The sequence below is a fragment of the Anthonomus grandis genome, chromosome 5 (assembly GCF_022605725.1).
Source record: "Anthonomus grandis grandis chromosome 5, icAntGran1.3, whole genome shotgun sequence".
Taxonomy (NCBI): Eukaryota; Metazoa; Arthropoda; class Insecta; order Coleoptera; family Curculionidae; genus Anthonomus; species Anthonomus grandis.
Genome location: NC_065550.1, coordinates 6,608,439 through 6,625,589, shown reverse-complemented (window position 1 = coordinate 6,625,589; position 17,151 = coordinate 6,608,439). Strand labels below are relative to the sequence as shown.

General features: G+C 31.8%; 2 protein-coding genes across 3 annotated transcripts in view; one reads left to right on the top strand and one right to left on the bottom strand.

Annotated features, from left to right (window-relative positions):
• The window catches only part of LOC126736431 (DNA helicase MCM8-like), a 40,257-nt gene extending 39,499 nt beyond the window's left edge, over nt 1-758 (top strand). For both annotated transcript variants that reach the window (XM_050440767.1, XM_050440766.1), the window contains exons 10-11: nt 272-433; nt 484-758. In XM_050440767.1, coding sequence (XP_050296724.1) covers nt 272-433; nt 484-687 — 366 coding nt within the window. In that variant the 3' untranslated portion in view covers nt 688-758. The remainder of the gene's footprint in view (nt 1-271; nt 434-483) is intronic.
• Nucleotides 616-17,151, bottom strand: part of LOC126736434 (zinc finger MYND domain-containing protein 10) — a 39,355-nt gene continuing 22,819 nt past the window's right edge. Inside the window, exon 8 of the mRNA XM_050440771.1 lies at nt 616-957. Coding sequence (XP_050296728.1) covers nt 777-957 — 181 coding nt within the window. The 3' untranslated portion in view covers nt 616-776. The remainder of the gene's footprint in view (nt 958-17,151) is intronic.

The window sequence follows — 17,151 nt, the reverse complement described above, 5'->3', positions numbered from 1 at the left end:
GACTTTGACATATGTTTATATAAGAAACTTGGACTTATTTTAAGCCTCTGAAATACGTGCTCCTAATTTTTAAATATCTTTTAATCATGATATTTTTTATCCCGTATTTTTGAATTTGGAAACTTTATTTTACTAAAAAAAAAGGAGGAAAACAACAAGGTTAAAAAGTTGGGAGGTGTCAAAATACCGCTAAATGTATGTTTTCAAATAAATTTTGCGTCAACTTTATTAAATAATTAAAACAAATAAATGTTAAGAATTCTTGCTTTAGGCGAGAGCGAAAGCGGAACTACGCGAAGAAGCTACTGAAGCCGATGTAAACGACGTGATTGAAATTATGAAATTCAGTTTGGAAAGCATCTTTACTGACAGTGCTGGACAGTTAGATCGTACTAGATCTCAAATGGGAACAGGAATGAGCAATAAAGATAAAGTAATATTGATTAAAATGTTCTATAATTTTTTATGACAAATAATTTTTAGATAATAAAAATGCTAGAAATACTCCAACGCAGGTCCGAAATCGAATCAAAATCACTATTTAGTCTTCAGGATATCAAAGAAGCCGGCGACTCAGTGGGCTTAGCAAAAAACAAGTTCAATAACGCACTACAGTCTTTAAATATTCAAGGGTTTTTATTAAGTAAGGGTAGGAATAATTATCAATTAAATTCTGCCTACTTATAAGCCCAAAACATGTGATATTTAACAAACACTATTTTTGTACATTAATAATAAACATAAAGTAATAAAAGCAATTATTTTGTTTCTGTAAATTATGAACTGCAGTCCTCTTTATGCTGAGACCAGTGATCCACTTGGCATGCCCTAGAGCAGTACCAAGAGTTTTTGCATCTTGAACATCTCTGGATGGCACTTTTGCCACAATGCGCACAAATTTGGTTTTCTTTTACTTCAAACTGTTCTAAAAGATCAGTGTTGTATGCTTCACTTAACCTGAAAAATTAAATTTATATATTTGTACAGGGTGTCCCAAATTGAAGCCTCATCATTGGGATCTCGGAAACTAGATTCGAGGATGGTTAAAGCGGGGCAAAGTTGCGCAATTAATGCGCCTCACTGAAATTCCGAATAATTTCGAAGATTTTTAGAAAACAATATTTGAGATTACATTGTTATTATTTTACGATTGTATTTGAGTAGTTATAATAAAACGAATTTCGTTCTTTTTTATTATATTTCTTATTGCTACTTTCTCTGTTTTACAAAATGGTGATATCAGATTTTCAAACCGACGCACAATACTGCGAACAATGGACAAAAATGTAAAAAAATAATTTTTTTTGCAAATTTTGAATACCAGTATGCAGGACAAGAATCAATGGAATAAAAATAACAGTTGGCTTTGGTTCCGGTTGCCATGGGACAGGATCTTAATTAAATAAATTTGGGTTCCGTCGTAGGTAAACTTGTGTCGCAATATACCGGATGACAGAGAAAAAAGAGAACACTAAATAACTTTTCTACTTTTTAAGATAAACAATCAAACAAAACAAATAGGCATCTTTTGACATATTCTATTGTTTTCTATCACTTCCAGTTTAACAGGAAATGATACTAACTCTCTTATTTTACATAGGACATTTGGTATATTTTTATGTATTTCGATAAAAAATAATGTTCTGAAAACAATGATACTCTTTTTTCTACTTTTTGTTTTATACTCATAAAATTTTTTTTTTTTTAATTTTGAAATAGGGTGCCATGAATGTGTACCAAGTTGAACGCATTGTCATCGTCACTTTTGAAATGTGGTTTATTTTTTCCAATAATTTGATATGATTATCTTTGAAATCGGTTGATTAATAAGCCCATAAGGAGAAAAAAAGCAAGTCATATGATTAAACGCATTTAATGAATAAAAATAGCATAGAAAGCTTTGATTTCTTGAATGGCTGCGTTTTGACGTATTTTTCATATTTTTTAAGTGACATAATACACATATCTTGTTAAGCGCAATTATTATTTGTTACTTAAATAAATTTGCTAATAATGTTTACCAGTGAAGAAAAAGTTAATATGCCGTACGCTATATATTCCCGCGCATACGTACTTTCATTCGACAAGAAGGTGGTCGTTTCGAACAATACATGTAATCAGTTTTGTATTAAAATAATTTATAAACCTAATATTTTTTCTGCTTGTTTACCGTTTGTGTGCCTATATTATGTTAGGTAAATGTTAAATAAAATATGTAGTATTAAGATATTGACAAAAATATTATATTGAAAAATTTATTCTTTTATTCTCAAATAGTAATTTTTTCTATGAGTATAAAACAAAAAGTAGCAAATATAGTACCATTGATTTCAGAATATTATTTTTTATCGAAATACGTAATAATCTACCAAGTGTCCCATTTAAAATAAGAAAGTTAGTGTCATTTCCTGTTAAACCGGAAGTGATGAGAAACAATAGAATATGTCAAAAGATGCTCTTATAACTATTCTATCGATATACCAAATTTCATTTGTTTATCTTGAAAAGTAAAAAACTTATTAAGTGTTCCCTCTTTTCTGTGTCACCCGGTATATGAAATTTCTGTAATAATCTAGAATAACTATAATTTTTAGTAAGTTATAACATATAATATAATTCATATTAAATATATTGTTCTTAAGATAGGTTTTAATACATTTAAGTTAAGTTGATTTTTAAATAGACCTGTTTTTTTTTTTTTTTTTTTTTTTTTTTGAAAGAAATGTCTTCCTACATTTTTTTCCCTATTTTTCTATGTATTATGACATGACACGCAATATAAATATTTAATCAGGTGTGACATATTTAATGTAGGCCAAAATAATAAAAGTATCCCCAAGAAATTTATTTTTGAGAAAATAATTTAGTTGGTAAAAATCGGTAGCCTCTCAGATAAAATATAAGAAGACATTTTAAATTCAAGTAGGCAATTCTGTTTAAAACTTGAGAAAAGATTCGTCTAAAAATGAATAAAGATTTTAAAAAATGTCTTAAAGCAAAATTTAGCTCCCAGAGTTATATAAACTCTTCAAAAAGAGGAAGACCTCAAAATGAATTTGAGCACGTATCTACCAAAACGAAAATTAGAAGTCTCAGATATTATTAATAATAGAACACCAGAAGAGATACAGTTTGCAAAAAGCAAAGAAACATTAAACATTTTTTTAAAGAAACATTATCCACAACCAAAACATCAGGTCTTTCCATAGAAAAAGTTTATTTTAGACTGATTTAACTAAAAAGAAATATAGCCTCTTAAGAAAAATTGTAAATGAAGTACATAAAGACTTATTTCCAAGTTTGTATGCCATTAAAAAACTTGATAATTCCCTTTTGTCATTTAAAGTTACTGCTACATAAGCCTCTGCAGAAGTTGATTTAGTTGATAGACCCTACAAGTATTTTTAAAGCCTTAGTCGTAAATGAATCACAAAAGTTAAAGTTGGTGTGTAAATGAGGCTTCGATCGTAGTTTAGGTCATAGCCAATACAGGGTGTTTCAGAACTATGGAATTAAACTTCTGGGGGTTGTTCAGTGCAACAGAAGAATCCAATGTAGAATCCATTTGAGTATAGGAACCCATGTCCGGAAATGCGTCACTACGCCACCACGGCCCTAAGACGCGTTAAAATTTATAAAAAACATTAATTACCTAAATAGGATCTGCTGCATTTATTTTTACCTTTTGTACATGATACCACAACAACAACTGTTTAAAATCAACGCTTATCAATGTCATGTTTAAAAATTGTATAGCTTACAATTTTTAAACATTTATTGCTAATGGGAAACTTTACCAATCAAGAATTGGCGGATACGCATTTGGCATACGGAGCAACAAACTGCAATGCACGAGCAGCATCGCGGTTGTATCATGAACGTTATCCCGAACGACAGCATCCTGGATACAAAAAGTTTATTGCGGTTCATCGGCGGCTCGCTGAGACAGGCTCGAACCGTAAGAACGGTCGAATTTGAAGAAGAGGTGCTTCAGCGAATTGCCGATGAACCATCAAATAACACACGTGACGTCGCTAAGAATATGAATACGAGTAACGCTTCTGTCTGGCGGGTACTACACCAGCAACAACTCCATCCTTACCACTTCCAGAAAGTTCAAGGTATGACTGCAGCCGATTATCATCCTAGAGTTTAATTTTGTCGATGGCTTCTGGATCACATCATTGCACAACCAAATTTTTTACGATATGTTTAGTGGACCGATGAAGCCTCTTTCACAAGAGACGGTATTTTTAATAGTAGGAATAGCCATGTTTGGGACGAAGAAAATCCTTATGCAATTTTTCCAAGAAAATATCAGGATCGTTGGTCTGTCAACGTATGGGCAGGCATTGTTGATGATTATTTAATTGGGCCATACCTTCTACCGGAACGGTTAACAGGACCTATTTATCTACGTTTCTTGGAGGAAGTTCTTCCAAAAGTCCTTGAAAATATTCCACTAAACGTCAGACAGCAAATGTGGTTTCAGCATGATGGAGCGCCGGCTCACTTTGCTGTACAAGTACGTGAGTATTTGGCTCAGCGGTTTGGGCACCTTTGGATTGCCAGAAGTGGAGCAGTTACTTGGCCTCCTAGGTCACCCGATTTAACGTCGCTCGATTTTTTCTTGTGGGGACATTTAAAGTCTTTAGTCTACGAAACTCCAGTAGAATCAGAGCTAGACTTAATTGGACGAATAACAGCAGCATTTGAAATCATTCAAAACGAGGATCAAATTTTTAGTGTAGTCCGCCGAAATCGGTGTATTGAGGTTGGAGGAAGACATTTTGAACAATTGTTGTGGTGGTATCATATATAAAAGGTAAAAATAAATGCATCAGATCCTATTTAGGTAATTAATATTTTTCTAAATTTAAACGCGTCTTAGGGCCGTAGTGGCGTAGTGACACATTTCCGGACATGGGTTCCTATACTCAAATGGATTCTACTGTTGCACTGAACAACCCCTAGAAGTTTGATCCCATAGTTCTGAAACACCCTGTATAAACAAAAATTCAGCGATGTTTCAGATACTGATGAACATGTTTGTTTGTTTCTAGTTACTATGGTTCCTTCAAGATTAATAGAAATTTTCACCACACCAATAAGCATATATGTGTTAATATTCGCACTTCGTTTATTTAAAGAAAGATATTATTTGAGAAAAAAAATATTTTTTTAAAGAAAATCCTGAACTTCTTCGCGCAGAGGAGAAATTAGTGTTGGATTCGGGAATTTCAACTTTAGGATATTTTCGGTTATATATACTTTGTAACGTGTGACGTGATTTTTACTATGATTAATGATGCTGTAAATAATGTTTTCTCAAAAACAAACTCAATAATGTATTATATGTGAAGTTACATCGAGGGAGAGAACACTGTCATTAGTCCACCAATATAAATAAAAAACTACTGCTTTGGTTTGTCTTATTTATATTATTATATCCGATCTTTTGAATGTTTGTTATATATTGGATATAGATTAGGGGTAAACACGTGGCAAATTAGAGGAACTGAAAACAAGTAGATTCAAAAAATAATCCAAACTGAGTTTAAGACAAAAATAGGTTTAATAGTCAACAAAACAATACCGGTCTACTAATGACGGCAATATTGCAAGGCACTTTTTCGAAAATTATGGGTCAAATAAAAAGGGTGTAAATAAAAATGTCATTTTAAGTTCTCAATCATACTCAGAGCTCTTGCAAGTGTCTCAGAAATAAATTTAGTTGCATTTATAAAACTAAATGATACTAAAAAATTGACGGTTGGTTTTATATTCCAAATATGCTGCATAAAGTTTTAGAACAAGGATGTGAAATAATCAGATTATCTTTGCCTACTTTTGGAAAATGCTTTGCAAGATTGTTGTGAAGAAATAAGAAAAAGTCGATTATTGCACACCGGAAAATGTTTAGCTTTTAAGATATAATGAGTTGAAGTTTTATTTTAATTTATTTTAAATTTTTCATAAGTTTTTCAACGGCTTAAGATATTAAACTGAATTTTATTTATTGATTATTAGATGTTCATTTACTTTTTTCAGCAACTAGTGGCGTGCCTATGAATTTTTGATACAATTTTACAAAACAAAATTCTATGGCATTGATTGAAGAAAAAAAAATATGTTTTTATATAATAATCATCAATCAATTATAAACAATATTTTGAACAATTATTAAAGAAAGGCTATTGAATTAAATTCATTTTTCGAATTAGATAATTCAAAAAAGTAGTCCATTTTTCTCAAAGAGACCTCTTAATAATAAAAATTCAGAGATTGGAGGGACACAGAGTCAATGGTCTCAAATTATGTTTATTTTTTAAAAACGAATAAACATGTTTCGCCCTAAGGCATCGTCAGATCTAAAAGAAAAAAGGAGGCAATCCTAGTACAAAAACAACAATGCATAGACATAAATTACAATGTTGAGATATGACTTACCGGTAAAGTTATTAGATTAACACCACAAACATTTAAGTTGAAACAAAAATAAATACATAAAAAATAAAAAATAATGCTGACGTTCACATTAAATCCGGTGTCAAAACAAAATAAAATAAAAGTAAACAAAAAAAGCAGAATGAGGTTAAGTTGAACGGGAGAACGGAAATAAAGCAAAAAATAAAATAAAAAGTGAAATATGACTTGGTCGAGAAATGAACCAGCGACCATCGGTTTCGTAATCAAGCGCCAAACTTACCAAATGTAGGTCGTGATGAATATTGTTAAAAATTAAATGCGGTTCGAAGGTAAAAACATCATTCACACAAGACAGTACAGGACTCCTTTTTGCCCTTATGATCTCCATCTTCTATAATGAGTCAAGCTTCTTTCCCTTGGGGCAATGATGAAGGATTTTTACATTTTCCGGGATGGAAGGAAAGTGTTTTGAGGACAATAAATGACTTGCAAAAGCCGATTTCGTCTCGGTGATTTCGGTATCTTTGTGTTTATTATATTCTCTTAAGTGTTCCTGCACTCTCGTTTTTATTTTCCTTCCAGACTGACCAATGTAAACGGCATTACAGTCCCCGCAGTTAAAAGGGAGTAGACTCCCGATTGGGATAAGGGTTCTCTTTTATCTTTAATGTTTACGAGCTTATTAAATAATGTGTTTGAAGTTTTAAATGAAATCTGTAAATTATAGTTTTAAAAAAATTTTGCCAAACAAGAGGCGATACTACCAAAGTAAGTGATGCAATGAAATCTAGAATTTTTATCGGTTATTATGAATATAATTTATATTTATTTTCGGTATTTTGAATAACCGGTAGAAAAGGAGTTGAATGCAGCAAATTTATGAGAATACGGGGAATTAGAATCAAACTGGATAATGTTGTCCGTCGAGGAAGGTTTTCTATAAATATCAAAGGTGATTTTGTTGTTATCTCTAGTCAGTAAAAGGTCTAAAGCAGGAAGTTACCGTCTTTTTCTAAGGTAAAAGTTATGTTAGGATGTAGAGAGTTTAAAAAATACAAAAAACCATCCAGTCTGAGTTCATCCCAAGTCCAGGCCACACAGACATCATCCACATACCGTTTGTAAAAAACAATGTCCTCGGCAAAGGTACTGCACATTATCTTACTCTCCAGGTTATGCATAAAAATCTCACTCAACAACGGGGACAGACAAGAGCCCATCGCCAACCCATTGGTCTGTTTGAAGAAACAATCGCTATATTTAAAAAAGTTTTGGTCGAGAACAATCAATAATAAAGAGATTAGGTTGTCTGTAGAGACTAATTTGAGACCATTGACTTTGTGTCCCTCCAATCTCTGCATTTTTGAATTAGATAATGTTTGTTAAATATCTTTTAAAAGACAAGGAGTGAAAAATTGATGTGTAACTTATTAAACCCTTTAATCATAGTCATTAAAAAAATCGATATCTCACATTTGATACCTCCTGTATAAAAAATGTTTACATTAAAATAAAGGAAATTTAAAATACACTAATCGATGTGTCCGATTTTCGAATAAAAGAACATTAGATTTAGAAACTTTATTCCACGTTAGAGACTCGCACTGAACTGAAGGAGGAAAATAAAATTTTATCTGGAGCACATTGAAACCTTTAAATGTAAATATCTCGAAAAGGGTTAGTCGTAGCGTGATTTTTGCAGGATAGAAATTTCATTAAAAATAAAGAATAAATACTAAATGTATGGCCAACATAAACAAAAATTAAATTAAGTTTATCACTCTGTATCTTGGTTGTCTTTAACTTTCGGAAAATTAAACCTCTTGTTTTTTAAAGGAATCTGCTGTTAAATTGTTTATAAGACACCCTGTATAATCAACTGACAAAAATCAGCCTCCGGGCATTCTTTTCGCTTTTCAATAGACAGGGGGTTATACAAAATTCAAAATTTTTGAGTGTTCTTTTTATTTTGGTGAGCTTACCCTTCCGATGGCCCGTATCTTATGTTTCCTATAAGAAATTTAAAAATCTAGCAACACCATCTAGTTGGCCATGAAAAAATATAAATTTTTTGTCTCTTGCACTTTTTCAATATAAGCGTTTTCGAGAAAATCGCTGATAAATGAAAGGGAGTACTATTAAACCCGATTAATCTATTAAATTAGCAAAAACGAAGTGCCTGTTTTATTTTTTATCAAATCAAGTTAATTTTACCAAAAAATGCAAAAAAACGATAATTTTAGATTTTTTTTATGATTAATCAGGTGGTGTTCTAAATTTCCATATTTCTTATTGGAAACATAAGATGTGGGCCATCAAAAGGGTAAGCCTCCCTGAATCCTTTCCTAAAATTGTTCACGTTTTTGTGGTTTACCACCTTTGTGGGACGGAAAATGTCAAGAGGACTCAAAACATTTAGGACTTAAAAATTTCCAAAAGATTTGACGTATAATTGCAGTCATCAGTGTTCCAAATAATCGATTTTCTTCAAGCAATTTGCGCGAGCTTTAGCTCTGAGGGGGTGCATCTTAGGACAAATGTTTATAGGAAAAAAACAACTATAGTTTGACTGTACTAATCTAGCGATGCTGAGAGATAATTAGAGTTTTGTAACTGTTTGTAAAATAAAATTAATGAAAATACTGATATCGTAAATAAAATTATAGTGACAGATGAATGCAGTTTTCAACAAATCGATTATTTAAGAGACCTAACGAACACTATTGGTCAATAGAAAAAGCAAGGCAAAATCAAGAAGTAAGACCTCAGGGACGACAATCGTTTAATGTATCAGTCGGTTTGTGGTACAATAAAAATATCGGCTCGTTTTTTCTTCAAGCAAATCTAATTTGCGAAAGATATGCTGAATTAATAAGGATCAATTTAATAGCAGAAAATTTGGATGTTTTACGTCAAGTATGGTAGCAACAGGACGGCGCAGCACTCCATAATGGGAGATGCGCTACCGATTTATTAAATTATTTGTTCCCTAATAAATAGGTTACAAACCAAGACCCGTACGTTGGCCCGCTTGAAGCCCTGACATAAACATTAATTTTTTGAGGAATTCTTTATAATCTGATTTAGGGTCTATCCTCGCAAGAACTATTTAACGTGCGATCCATAAAATGTACAGACTGACACGAAAATACATCCAAGCAGGAGGATTGCAATTTGAATATCTTTTTTAATTATTATTATATTATTATTAGCTTTCTTTATTAATGCGTTATTGTAAATAAAAATTAATACATCGGTGGTATTAGTATTATATTAAATATAATACATCGTTGGTTTAGAAACATAAGAGATTTTTAACACGTTCACTGCCACCACGGTCTATAAGACAAAAAGTCGAGAAAAAAGTATTCCAACTAAAAAAAATTGGTCTTATAGACCGAGATAAAATGTTACGCACAGGCCAGCTCGGTCTTATAGACCGAGCTCGTTCAAACGCTCTCAAGCGCCGCCGGTTTTTTCTCTTATGGAAGTAGGCATGAAAATAGACGGAGCCGCCCTGTGGGAAAGGTTCGCACATACCAGTTTTGAATTTACGTTTTTTTTTTGTCTAATAAATATATTTTAATATTAACTTATGTTTTCTTTTATATACAATTTATTTTATTGGCATATTTCGTAAAAAATGGCATAATGAAATCACTTACATAGTTGTCAACAAAAATATATTTTGGACAAAGAAGAACAAGTTAAAAAGATCAAAATGGAAAAACATCGAAACTGAAAAAGATCATATTCTCTAGAAATTCGAAAGCGTTAAAGAAAAATTGTACAACAGATTAAAGACTGACTAAATCCTGTGAACTATGTTAAAGCATTCTAAACATAAATTTGGTGCATTAGGACAAGATTCGCAATAGGTTCTCACTTTTTTTAGGTTTCTTGCTAGCTTCCATCTACTTTCTGACTTTACCTTTTCGTAACATTTGGTACATGGTCGCCTCTTGTTGTACGGAAGAGTTCCAATTTCATGTCGTTTTCGGATTCTTTGTGTGTCAGGTTTAACATTATTATCAGGAAAGGATTCACATAACTTGTAGGTTATCCGTTTGCGAAAGTCAACAATTGGCATATTTTCTTTCGTCACCTGTATGTATATTATCAAAGCGTTTACTGTAGCAGTATTCAAAATTATTTCAAACGCTAATTTGGGGTACCACTTCAACGATTTCCTTAGTGGTGATTGATATGCTGTCATTTGATCAGACAAGTCAACAGCAGATTTTCCAGCGTTGTATTCTACAACCATTTGTGTCTTATGTTTGAAATTGCCCATGCGATTTTGCGTGAGTACCATGGAGTCTGAATGTTTTGTGGACATTAAAAGGACATCGCGCTTATCACGCCATTTTAGAACAGATATGCCTTGTGCATTTTCTCTAATGACGTGTTCACCAATCTTCAGTTTTTTGTCAACGATTTCCTTAGGTAAACCCTTGTGGTTTTTTCTGAGTGTCCCTAGAAGGTGTGTTTGCTTCTCTAATAGTTTAGAAGCCAGCTCCACATTAGTGTAACAGTTGTCAGTGACAACAGTTAAAATTGGCTGACATAGGTTCATTACCACATTTGTAGGTGTAGTTTTGGTTAGTTCCAAATTTATCCCTGCATATATTTGCATGTTGTATGTGAAACCGCCATTGCTACATAACTTGAACAACTTGATTCCATATCGGTGGCGCTTGTTTTTTATATACTGCTTCATTACAAGTCTTCCTCTAAATGGAATTAAAGATTCATCTATACAAACAGTTTCTGAAGGATTGTATAAAGTCTGAATATTTTTCTGTACCTTGTTCAATACTGGTTGTACTTTATGTAACCGATCGTTATTACTGTTATCTTCATTGTTTGAAAAATGAAACATACGGAGAAGAAGTTCAAAACGATTACGGCTCGTGCATTCTGTGGGCATTGCAATTTTGAACATTTTTTCTTTGCTCCAGTAACATGAAATACTTGGCATTTTCACATATCATCTACATATGTGAAAAAATCGTCATCGATCAGTGAGAAATAAAAGTCTTCTGGATTTGATTGATGCATCAAGGCAGCAAATTCAGGAATTACACCTTCATTCTCAGCAAACCGGATAAGATTGGGCTAGTTCCCCATTGGCAATGTCCATATATCATTGGACAGCGGGCAAACAAACTAATCCACGAACAATGATGAATAAAAAAAAGAAACAAGTCAGCGCAAGTCAAGACGGACCGCAGTATCGGATCGAGCGTCCCAAATCGAAGTCGAGATTCGTTTGCGCCGACTCGGTCTATGGGACCGTGACGGAAAACAACAACCTTTGAAGGCTCTATGGGATATTTTTCAACATTTTCGCTAGAATTTCTTTAGTTATGCAGTACTATATTTAATGGCAACATTGGCCTGTAGGATAAAATTTCAAAAAATCCATATGGCCTGCTGGGCAAAACAAGCACATATAGCTCCGGAAGTGAACGTGTTAAAATCCATAATATAAAGTCGAGGACCGTATTTAAAAAAAAAAGTTTATGATAGCTATCGATACGAGCCATCGGCATCGGTTGGAAAATCTGACTGAAATCATTTTGTAAAACAAAGAAAGTAGCAATAAGAATGCGAAATTTATTTTATGATATCTATTCAAATAATCGTAAATAAATAAGAACGTAATTGCGAATATTCGTTTTTTTCCCGAAAATTTTCGGAAGCATTCGGGTTTTGTTAAATATGTTAAAGGGGCGTTTTAATAAGCACTAAATTGCGCAACTTTGTCTCCATTTAAGCGACCTTGAACTTGGGCATCATCAAGTCCCGCAGCTCCTTAATAATTTGTGAACGCATCCATTTATCAAAAAGTGTCCTAAATCAAGTTAATAGATCTAGAAGATATTACATTTATCACAACGAAGTTATAGATAGAGACAAGTTACCTTTTTTAAATGATATGATATACTTAAAATTTAAAAGATTTAAGTGTTTAAATTAGTATTTTATAATTTATTTTTACCTCAATCAATTTTTATTTATTATCTGTTTTTTATGGGACATGCATGGCAGGTCAAATTTACAAATTTACATTTTGCCAATTACTTGTAGTAATTGGCAAAAGATGAGTACGAGAGAAAAGACCCACGAAAAAAAAGGACGCGTTCTTGGGTATCATGCTTCAAACCATAATTTGTTATACAGTTGCTCTATAGTTTGTTAATTGGCAAGAAAGCACAACGGAAATAAGTTTAAAAAATAATATAGTCCCAAAAAATATTAGCCATTAACTACTACCCTATTTAAAAAGTTATTTTGTTCTATTACTGGTTGCTTCGCATAAAAATTAATATCTTCTTGTTTGAAAGCAGTGTCAGATAAAAAGTTATAGGGTAAAGAGCATTTGAAAGCAGCGGTTTTGTGATAGGGTTACAGATTAATTATAACAATATTATATATTAAATATAACTATACCGGGTGACACAGGAAAAACACTTATAATAAATATTTTACTCTTTAAGATAAACAAATGAAATTTGGTATATCATAGAACAAATTTTTCTTTTTAGATTTAGAATAAGATGCCATGAATGCGTTAAAAGTTTTAATTTTTAATCACGTAATCACAGAAAGATAGTTTTCATGGTATTTTATGACTTAAATCTATTACACGTGTCCAAACCTTTAATTTTGGTTTTTACTTTATTTTTTTAAATAGCTCATTATTGGGAACAACCACTTTTGAAATGCGTTTTTTTTTTGCTAATAATTTGATATGATTATTAAAGCGCAATTAATATTCGTTATTTAAATAAATTTTACCCAGTTTTTAGTATTTACTAATATTTGAAAAGTTTACCAATAAAGAAAAAGTTGATATGCCGTACGTTAAATTCCTGCGCATATGTACATTCATTAGATAATAAGGTGGTCATTTCGAATAATACATGTAAAAAGTTTTATATTAGAATAATTTATAAACCTAATATTTTTGCCTGTTTGTTTACCGTTTGTGCGTACCTACGTCATGTTAGGTAAATGTCAAAATAAAATATGTAGTATTAAAATATTTAAAAAAAAATATTGCATTGAAAAATTTGTTCTTTTATTCTCAAATAATATGTGGTTTGACAAAATATGATGTGTTATGTCAGTTGAAAAAAAAATAGGCAGACCTGTCATTACAAAGCCCCCTGTTATTGAATAAATCAAAGCCATCTGTGCTATTTTTATTGGCTTTAATTATTAAATTCTTTTATTTTTTTGACTTAGTTTTCGTCTTCTTATGAGCTTATTTATTAACCGATTTAAAAAATAATCGTAAAAAATCATTGGAAAAAATCTGCATTTCAAAAGTAGGGTTCCCAACAATGTGCTCTTGCAAAAAATAAAGTAAAGGCCAAAAATACTGGTTTGGAAATTTTAAATAGGCGTGCAAAAGATTCAAATAAAAAAATACAATAAATATTATTTTTCCCTGATTACTTGATTAATAATTAAAACCTTCAACGCATTCATGGAACCCTATTTTGAAATTTAAAAAAATCATTATCAGAATATTATTTTCTATCAAATTACGTAATATACCAAATGTCCCATTTAAAATAAAAAAGTTAGTGTCACTTCCTGTTAAACCGGATGTTATGTTAAAAGATGCTCTTACAACTATTCTATAGATATACCAAATTTCATTTGCTTATCTTGAAAATTAAAAAAGTGATTAAGTGTTCCCCTTTCCCTATGCCACCTATATTACTCTATATACAGTGTGGTGACTTTAACTGGAATAAATTCAGTTAAAACTAATCAAATTTTATCTCGCAAAGTTCCTGAGACCCGTCGATTTTTGTTTATTTTTTTTTCACATTTCAAGATAGTTTTTGTATTTTTTCACCTACAGGGAGGGTCCAAATTAACCCAAACTTTTTTTTTCAAATGGAAAGCCACTTTTTTTAAACCCTCATTGAAAAGAGCCCTTTTTCCTGATTAAATTGCCCTATTTACTTTTGTGATTATCTAAAGGAGAAATACGAAAAAAAAATAAAAACCATTAAATTATTGAAAGTCTCGAAATATTTGGTGTTGGTAAATTTTTGGCGTGTTTGTTTATTGGTATCGAGACATTTCCTGACATTGTTGTAGTGTCACTTTTAAAGCGAATTTCAACCAGTTGTTAAATAAGTTAACTTATATTGAAAAAATGCCTTATTTATCCGAATCCCACAAGATTGAAATCTTAATGATGATTGGTTATGGGGACAGAAGTCGTACTCAGCTAGAGGCTGTCCACTTATTCAGGCAGTAATATCCAGATTTGGCACCTATTAACCAAGGTACGGTTAGTAAAATCGAAAGCAGATTTCGAGAAGTTGGGCACGTGAGGGATGTTTCAAGACAAAGGTCTTCTAAAATCGATGAAAACACTCAATTAAATGTATTGTTAGCGATGGAAGAAAATTCGGTAACTGCAGCCAGAAGAGTAGCTCGCGAAAACTCTATTCATCATAAATCTGTGCTAAAAATTTTAAAAAGTGCAAACAAACAACCTTATAAAATTCAACCCGTTTAAGAGTTATTGGAAGACGATCCAGATCGCAGAGTTCAGTTCTGTGAATTAATGATGAACGCCATTGACGAAAATCGCATATCTTCGGAGTGGATCCTTTTTTCTGATGAGGCTACATTCACCCTAAATGGCCATGTTAATAAGCAGAACTGTCGCTACTGGTCTGACGAGAACCCACACTGGGTAAGAGAAACTAATACACAATATCCCCAGAAAACTAATGTTTGGGCTGTCATAATTGGCAGGCAAGTTATAGGGTCCATATTCTTCAATGATACTTTAACTGGGGAAAGATATCTAGAATTTCTTGAACGTGAACTAGTTCCAGTCTTTTTTACATCCGAGTCAGTTCGATCCAGATTTGTATGATGAAAGAATCTGGATGCAACAAGATAGTGCTCCCCCACATTATGCCCGTAATGTACGCCAGTATTTAGATGACAATTTTCCAAACAGATGGATTGGTAGAAGGGGTGCAATCGAGTGGCCGGCATGTTCTCCCGATCTCACCCCACTTGATTTTTTTCTGTGGGGACATTTGAAAAGTCAAATTTATATGAGCAAACCAGGAAACCTAGACGAACTCAAAGAACGTATTAGGCAAGAAATCCGACAAATATCTCCAGAAGTGTTAGAAAATATCAGAAACGAATTTTATTATCGTCTTAAGCTTTGCCAACAAGTAAATGGTGCTCATTTTGAGCATCTTATACATTAAACGCAACTTTTAATAATTTAATGGTTTTTATTTTTTTTTCGTATTTCTCCTTTAGATAATCACAAAAGTAAATAGGGCAATTTAATCTAGAATAAGGGCTCTTTTCAATGAGAGTTTAAAAAAAGTGGCTTTCCATTTGAAAAAAAAAAGTTCGGGTTAATTTGGACCCTTCCTATAGGTGAAAAAATACAAAAACTATCTTGAAATGTGAAAAAAATAAACAAAAACCGACGGGTCTCAGGAATTTTGCGAGATAAATTTTGATTAGTTTTAACTGAATTTATTCCAGTTAAAGTCACCACACTATATAGTTAAATCTGTGGTTATATTTATTATGTGATACGGTGGTGTAAGCTTACTTTTATGCCCAATATTAATATTATAACTATTTGTCCTAAATAATAGTGGGTTATAGAAATAATTCGGACACTTATCCGCAGCCAATCAGTATCTGCAATTTTGAAAGAAATGTGTTCAAACATCCTTATGTCATAGATAATCTTTTTGGTATTATCTGTTTATCTATATTCGCGAGGTATATACAAAAGAATAAAAATTGATAGTTCTACCAGATCACACGGCGTCATTTTTGTTTTGTGAGAGATGAAGTACTTATTGTTGTATAATCTACAATTTTCGTTCGTTTTGTATTCATGTTAAAGTAAAGTCGTAGGTAAAAACATTTAAAATATATTTTATATTAATCTTTAGTCCATGTGTAATAAGTTTTCTCATATCAGGCATTTTATCGAAAAATCTAATTGTGATGTATACTAACAATATTCATGGCTTAATAATTTCTTATCAAGTTCTTTTTTGATTAAAAAATTATTCTGTTTTTTTTAAATTTAATCTGTTTTGAAGGACAGAGATTGTAGGGGTAGTTGCGTTGCAATTTATTTAAGTAAGGAATTAAAGGCAACAACCATTAATACTCCTAATTCAAATGATAGAGAATAGACAAACTCTGGATAACCTTTAACACAGATAAATAATAAACCCCAAATACTGAAAGTTGAATTAATCTCATAATTGTAAATAATATAAACCTAGTCACAAATCATGGGGTTCTGTCTTGTGATCCAATTTTAACCGATCATGAAGTTGTATTTTATAAATTAAAACGTGATAAACCAAAAAGTAACAAAGCTTTATTAAAAGGTAGAGATTTAAGACTGGTTTAGTACCAAAGAATTTAGAGTAGAGTTACATTAATTGGTATGGCCAAGTTGATATTTTTAATTCAAATTTGTTATGTTTATTTGATATATACTGTCCTTTAAAGCTGAGAAAAAGAGAAACTGGGAAAAAACAAAGGCCATTGTGGTTATCACATGAGTCAAAGTAAATGATTGAATTAAAACATAAAGTTTTTAAAAAAATATTTGTTGTAACAGAAAGCAGTAAAAAGTATTATATTGAACTTAAAAACCATGTAAATGGTACTAAGTATAGA